The 7,532-nt window shown below is 34.6% G+C and overlaps 2 protein-coding genes across 2 annotated transcripts in view; both read left to right on the top strand.

Moving 5' to 3' along the window:
- LOC108729012 (collagen alpha-1(XXII) chain) overlaps window positions 1-4,874 on the top strand; it is a 26,919-nt gene extending 22,045 nt beyond the window's left edge. Inside the window, exons 16-20 of the mRNA XM_018457914.1 lie at window positions 2,885-2,986; window positions 3,345-3,446; window positions 3,882-4,049; window positions 4,189-4,257; window positions 4,593-4,874. Coding sequence (XP_018313416.1) covers window positions 2,885-2,986; window positions 3,345-3,446; window positions 3,882-4,049; window positions 4,189-4,257; window positions 4,593-4,708 — 557 coding nt within the window. The 3' untranslated portion in view covers window positions 4,709-4,874. The remainder of the gene's footprint in view (window positions 1-2,884; window positions 2,987-3,344; window positions 3,447-3,881; window positions 4,050-4,188; window positions 4,258-4,592) is intronic.
- On the top strand, window positions 1,602-2,079 carry LOC108729011 (uncharacterized). The gene has a single exon (XM_018457913.1). It carries the CDS (start codon window positions 1,627-1,629, stop codon window positions 2,077-2,079), a length of 453 nt encoding a protein of 150 aa, XP_018313415.1. The 5' UTR covers window positions 1,602-1,626.
- Window positions 4,875-7,532: the final 2,658 nt, after the last annotated feature.

Here is a 7,532-nt window from a genome sequence, read left to right as displayed (position 1 = left end):
TTGATTGCAGCAGCCAATTAAAAATGCTATGCCATATTTAACCATCTAATTTGCTGCAGCAGTCAATCTTTTTCTTCAGTGTAGTAATTAAACTAATTAAGTCACTTAAGGGGATCGCCTCGTGTAACCGGTTCAAAAAATCGAAAAAATTTTTTTGCTTTAATCGATAGTAGTAAATGTAGAAAATATATATTTCCAAAGTTACAGAACGAAATTCGAATAAGTTAGGAAGCTACAGCCCATTTATGATGTACAGATATACGAGCGTGGTGGTGCGTGCTCCAAGACCCTTTGTTCGGTTCGGTCAACGGTAATAATAGAAGCAGTTTTCTCAGATAGGTATAATTTCGTATTTGTTTGTTTGTGTACTCTGTTGATTCATCACACAAGGGCGATATTCGACAACAGTCGTTCCAGGATCAGTCCTGTTTCAAACTTCGACTTATGCAGATTGAAACATCAAGATGTTCTATCGTCGAAAGGAAACAGAAGCGAAAATACTCGTGCGTCGAAGTCTTCGAAACTGACGATAAAGGTGAATCTACAGAACAAAGCACATCCGAAAAAAAATTAAGTACTGCGAGTAGTGAAGATGTAGTTTATAATCCCGTTCATCACTACAGGATTATAGAATTTTTTACTGTATTTGGCGCACTGTTTGAGATACTTATTTGCCGAAAATACAAACAAAATATAAAATTTGAAGAAATAGGAAATCGGGGGCGAAACTCGGTTTCAAACTTGTTGTAACATGCCGCTATAGTCGTAGAGATATAAATTCAGGACCTTTTATTAACAATGATTACGAAATAAATCGAAGAATTGTATTTGTAATGCGGTTTTTAAGCGTTGGCAGAGAAGGCATAAATTTATTTTGTGGCCTTATGGACATCGGAAAAGGCATAAGTAAAAATGCATATAGCCTTATATTAGAACACATTCACAATTCTGCGAATATAGTATTCGATGCTTTATGCCAAAAAGCAATACAAGAGGGAACAGAAAAAATGTGAAAAATGGAAAGTCAACGAATTTGAAAATATCTGGCAATGGATCATGGAAGAAACTATACTTCGTTATTTGGTGTTACGACATTTATAGGATACTATAGTGGTAAGGTAATAGACCTTGTTGTAAAAGGAAATTACTGCCAAGCTTGTGCAATTTGAAGTAAAAAAAAAAGATACTGAAGAATATACTGAATGGTACAAAGAACACGAAGAATGCGCATCAAATCATATCGATTCTGCAGGTAAAATGGAAGTGGATGCCGTGAAAGAAATGTTTTCCAGATCTGAAAGTAAATATAACGTAAAGTACGGTAACTACATTGGAGATGGAGATTCCAAAACGTTCAAGGCGATTTTAGATCTAAATCCATACGGAGATTTTCTGGTTGTGAAAAGTGAATGCATCGGGCATGTCGAGAAACGAATGGGCACTCGGCTTCGAAATATTAAAACTAAAGAGAAACTTGGTGAAAAGGGAAAGTTAACTGCCGGTCTTATAAAAAAATTAATAAAATATTACGGTTTGGCTCATCAGAAGAAATGTTGAATCCGTCGATGAGATGGTAAAAGCAATAATGGCGACATATTATCATTATGTTCCACTAATGAGAAGCCAATGCACGAAAATTGCCTGCCGGGATCAGACAGCTCATGCAAGTATTGTGTCGCTCAGGCCTCAGGTACAAATTTTGATCACCCGCCTGCGCTTCATCCTGACGTTGCGAAACATTTGCTGCCCATTTACGAAGAATTGTCTAACAGAAATCTATTAGAAAAATGTTTAGATGGGCACACACAAAATGCAAATGAAAGTTTTAATTCCATGATTTGGCGTATAACTCCGAAACATATAAATTCCGGGAGAAAAATCATCGAAATTGCTGCCTTTATTTCTGCTGGCACTTTCAACGAAGGATGTAGTGCTATTTTAAAAATAATGGAAACACTGGACATCAAAATTAGAATGCAGTGCAAATCTTTCGCTGATACGTGCGACGATGAACGGATTACGAGGCAGGAGCGCAATCTTAGCAACACTAAAGAAGCTCGACTGGCGCGCAAACAATAATTCGAGTTAAATGAGTTCTACGAAGAAGTTGAAGGATTATTATATGGGCCTGGAATAGCGGATTAGCTGTAAGTTACTTTTCTCTTTTACTTTTCGATACTGAAAACTTTAAACGCATTTTTCTCGAAACTAGTTTTTTGAAACTGGTGGGAAAGATAACTCACAAAAACTGTTCCATCGATCGAGTTGTCCCTGTGCACATATATTGTTTAATGTCATAATTTATCGATGAATCTATAAATTTAGTCAAATAATAAATTAAAACAATTGTTATTGCATAAATAAATTGAAATTTTTGGGATCAAAATCGTACTTATGTCTTTAAAGTGCCGCCATTTTGTTAATTTTCAACTTTTAACTTATTTTTTAGGTTCATCGACAAGGTACTGTCATACAAAATAAGAAACCATTTTGTTCTTTTGTTTCAGACAAATACAAAAGGCGTTAGATTTCCCACGATTCCGGCGACGAGGCAGTGTCAACATTTATTTATAAAAGTTACAAAATAAACTACATTGAAATAAAAAAAATTTTTTTTACTCTTTATAATATATGTAGTAAAACATCAAAAAATTTTTAAACGATCCATTATATACTTTAAAGAAAAATTCCTAAACATGACCTTCTTTTTAGCAGTTTACACGAGGCGACCCCCTTAAACTCCGATTAACTTTGATCAAAGTTTTGAGCAACAGCTGTATTTTATTAAGAAGCTGCGCATGAATGGGCAACGCGTAATATCGTTACACAGGAATATGTCCGAATTGTGATATGGTCTTTTTCTTATTATCACCTATACATACAGAAAAGATGACCGAAGTGGCAGCGTTAATGCAAGGCCCACCTGGCCCGCCCGGTCGAGGCCGTCCGGGCCGTCCTGGATCCCCTGGACTCCAAGGTCGCCCAGGTACATCCTCCGAGTCAAAATCATCAATCCATTGCGCTTTTTTCATGTGCTCGACGACAAATTAATCGCATTCAAAATCATCTATTACTACGTTTTTTTTTATTAGTTTATAGAAGAATCTTGGACATAGAATCTTGGAATCCCTAACTCAAGAGAAGATGTTTGGCAGGCAACAACAGAGTGTAATAACATCGCCATTTAAACGCTTCAAGTATCATCGGCATCGTCTTTCGCGTTCCTAAAGCTATAACATAATGAATGATACACGTGGCATTTAACGATATCGATTCGGGACCAATGTCCCGAATTTATCGCGGTTACGCCCATAACAATAATGATATATTGGCATGTGTCACAGAGAGACTGAAAGAACTAACAGAGGGTCTACGAGGGCTACCCGGATTATCGGGACCGGCTCGACACGGCCGTCCCGGTCGAGCCGGAAAGCGGGGCATTCCAGGTATATACCTATCGCTCGGAATGTAGCAACTCTCTGAAATGTCTGGAAAATGGCCTGTTTGGACTAATGGACGCTTTTGTCGTGCGCATGCGAAAATTAGATTAGTTGAGTAATTACGTTAGCTTCTCATCATCGGACGTAACGCTTTTTTAATGCATTAAAGCGGATATATCTTTTTTTAATTCAAGTACATACTTTATGTACTTACCAACATTAATAAATCAATTCATTCTCCCCATATTTGATTATATATTTTTAGTTTTTTATTTTTATATTTGTTCGTTTCAAATAATAATGGAAATCTTATCAAACTGTTAAAAAAACAAATGAAAATGGAAACTACTAATGCATGGTGCATTTACATTTTATGAATACATTTTTCGCTGTTTGCACGATTGCGATATTTTTTGGTTAAATAATTTCATTTGTGTTTAGGCGATCCAGGCCCGCCAGGTTTGCCAGGAGATCGTGGATTTGTGGGTTTACCTGGTTCGCAGGGTCCTATCGGTCCACAGGGGCTATCTGGCGAACGTGGGGAAAAGGGGGACAAAGGTCCCGAGGGAATCGGCTTAGAAGGACCGCCTGGTCTAACAGGTCTACCAGGTTAAATTAAATTACATTACAATAAAAAATTATTTGCTTAAAGCTAGCAATGAAATATCAGTATAGTTAGCAATAAAACTTATATAGATTTTGGGACAATAACGTAATTACGGTAATCGTATACTGCGTTTTATGACAGGGCTTCCTGGTAATGACGGCGTCGGTTTGCCCGGAAGGCAGGGAGACAGAGGTGAACCAGGCAGACCAGGTAAAGAAGATTAGCAACATAAATAAGCGAAGAAGGCCATATTTGATCAAAGTGGGTCTTGATCTTCTAAATTTTTGAGCGAATCTTACAATTTCCAATTCGCGCAAAAATATTATGAGATATTCATTTTGATCGAATGTGTCTTTCTTCGCTTATTTATATTAAATATTTTCGATCGATTTTCACTTACTATTAAAAGAATTATAAGCAACGAGATATTTTTTCCAAAATAATTTACAGAGTATAATTAAAAAATTTCTGCGATATTGTACATATTTTGGCATTGTAATCACTTTAGATGCAAGATGTTATTTCAATTCTACATATATGTTAAGGTATTCCTGGTGCGAGAGGACCACCAGGAGCACAAGGACCACCCGGATATTGCGAATTCTGTAATTATCCTAGCAGTAATTATTTGCACAATCGTGGCAACGAGAAAGGTCCTTGATCAGTTGTAAGAACTAACTTCTATATATATAGCAGAAGGAGTACTGCGGAGAGATTATTTTTAAAAATCATTATTCGAGGTATTTTTTGACATGAGTGTCTTTATAATTCAGCACTCTCTCTCTCTCTTAATGCCGAATTAATAATGCCCATAAACCCTTTATAAAGCACTGCCATGTAAAGCTAGCATTTCTAAGTTACGCTTTAGTTATTTCGTATAAAATGTATTATTTAATTAATAAAGCTTGCTATTCGATATGACAGCTTCTCGATGTTAAATCGTTACCTTTCTCGTTGAATTTTTAATAGCTTCTTCTTCTCTTTCATTGGCTCACGTCTTCTCCATCGCGCGAAGGTAAATTTAGCAAGTAAAATCCTTCCAATCTTCCAAAAGATAGTCGCAAAAAAAAAAACAGAAATGCGAAATCGAAAACAAATTGCGAAGACAATTGGACACAAGTGTGGGAAACACTCGGCTGATTTCATTAGAAATACTCAAAAAAATTATAAAAATGATGTAAAACACTTTGGACCGAAGCCAAAACACGTCCGTTCCAGCCAAGTCGTCAGTTCAAACTAATTTCTAATGGTGAATTCGAACATACTCATTGCTTGGTATGATATGCACTGCATATTAAAGATGTCAAGATATGTGCTCGGTATAAATATAGAAACGGATTAGATCACAAAATCCTTAATACTATATATTTTGAATGCTTTCTAGCAAGAGATTTAGGCCCAGGGCTCATATTCTGTAACTATTTTAAACAAATTTGTAATTTTAAGCTGAAGATGACTCAAATTTTAGAGTTGAAACGTTCTTGATTAAAGATTTAGCAAATGTTTCTCGCATTACATACATCTTGCGTTGACTCCTATGGCCTTGTTTTTACTTCTTATTTGTATTGTTGGTTCAATTTACTCTTCGGGCGGAATTCAGATGTTGCTCAAGATTCGAGATGGTCTTAAGCTAGTGTATGAATCAATCAGAGAGCCGTATTAGCATCTTAAGACATTGCTTGAGATTAAGACCAGACTATGGATTCCGGCTTTCACCTTTTTCTAATTCTTAGAACTAGAAAAAGATGAAATTTGTTGAACTGGGATTAAAATTAAACACATTGATAGAAATGGGCCTATGTCATCTGTGACTACGCTTACACGGACACCTTTAATCGAGTTTAACAACATTCGTAGTTATAGAGAGAAATTGGCCAGTCATTCCATTCTTCAGAGTAATAACTATGATTGGCCAGTTTCATAATTACGGATGTTATTAAACTGATTAAGGTTCAGTTTCACAATTCTAGAATTGGAAAGAGATAATAAATAAGTTGAACCTCGGTTAAGAGTTAACTGTGAGTTGTGAAGCTATTCTGTAACTGTTTAACACGCCTATCGACAGTTATCGATGTTGTCGCGCAGCTTTTTCACTATATAAAATATCTGCGCAACTACACGATAACTAATAATCGGTGGGCGTGTTAGGTGCGAAATTTGTCACAAATTAAAAGTACAGATTTTCAAATGTAAAGAACAAACGAATAACGGCTTGTCAATTTGACGATCACACGAGTAATAAACAACAAAAGAGAAAAGAACGGTCAACCTTAAAAACAGTTTATATTAATTTATTGAGAACCTCATTGTAAGTAAGACTTAAGGCATCAGTGTCGGTTTGTAAGTTTAAGCCATTCTGAAGCAAAGTTGAATTAAAATTAAAGTTAATCTACATTGGTAGAAACGGACAACAGTGGGTGATTTGATGATTTCCATTTGGTAACAAAGTCGATGAAACAAGTACAGATGTTCTATCTTTGTTACTTCTTGAATGCCAAGGCCGTGTTCTGAAATACACTGCCAATACTGAAAACTCTTTGCTGAAAGTCTATAGTACACGTTATGTAGACTACAGATTTTCAGTACTTGCAACGAATATACAGGGTGTCCCACGGGAAGATGTTAAAACTAATCAGCTGTCATTTTCGAAGGTATTCAGTTATTGAAAAAACAAAAATTGCGCTGAAAAAAAAGGAAAATCTGCAATTTTTAATGAGTATAAATAAAGTTAAACTTTATTTATACTCATTAAAAATTGATACATAAAATGTTTGTGTATCAATTAATTTTATTGATGAAAAATATGCTAAAATCAAGTAAACGCTAAGATTAATATTTAAGACCGCAGATAAGAATCGAAAAACAGTTTCAGCTTTAGTAGCAGCTATTTAAAAAGTTATTAGCAATATTCGCATATCGCACTCCGAAAAAATTACTTCTTAGGATTATGAGCATATTTTTTATTTTTAATTAAAATTAATTGATACATAAACATTTTGTTCAATTTTATTTATATCCATTAAAAATTACAGACTTTCTTCTTTTCAACGCAATTTTTGTTTTTTGATTAGTTTCAACACCTTCCCGTGGGACACCCTGTATATACAGAGGCGCGTTCGATAGTGTGCCCGATGAATACAAAAATTTGTAATTGAGCTCCAAATTGTATTTATTTAAAATTTTCACGTTAAAAAAATGTAAAAAAATGTAAAATATATTTATTCAAAATTTTGGGTTTTCAAAAAATATTTATTCATATATAAAGAAACTATAAATATTTAATGAGTTTTCATATTTATTCAAACAAAATATAAACTGATAAAGAAAGCTCTTATAAGCAAGCGTTATTCCTTAACTATAACCGTTTGATAACTTTAAGTAAAAAAATTAATTTTATTTATTTTTGCCATTGTAATATTCAGATTTTATGAAGGAAACTTAGAAATTTTTTAAAATATTTTAGAAAGCAATACATTTTTTATAAA

Source organism: Mycetomoellerius zeteki, unplaced genomic scaffold (genome assembly GCF_001594055.1).
Source record: "Mycetomoellerius zeteki isolate Tzet28-1 unplaced genomic scaffold, Tzet1.0 scaffold69, whole genome shotgun sequence".
Lineage (NCBI taxonomy): Eukaryota > Metazoa > Arthropoda > Insecta > Hymenoptera > Formicidae > Mycetomoellerius > Mycetomoellerius zeteki.
This window is presented reverse-complemented; position numbering and strand designations above follow the sequence as displayed.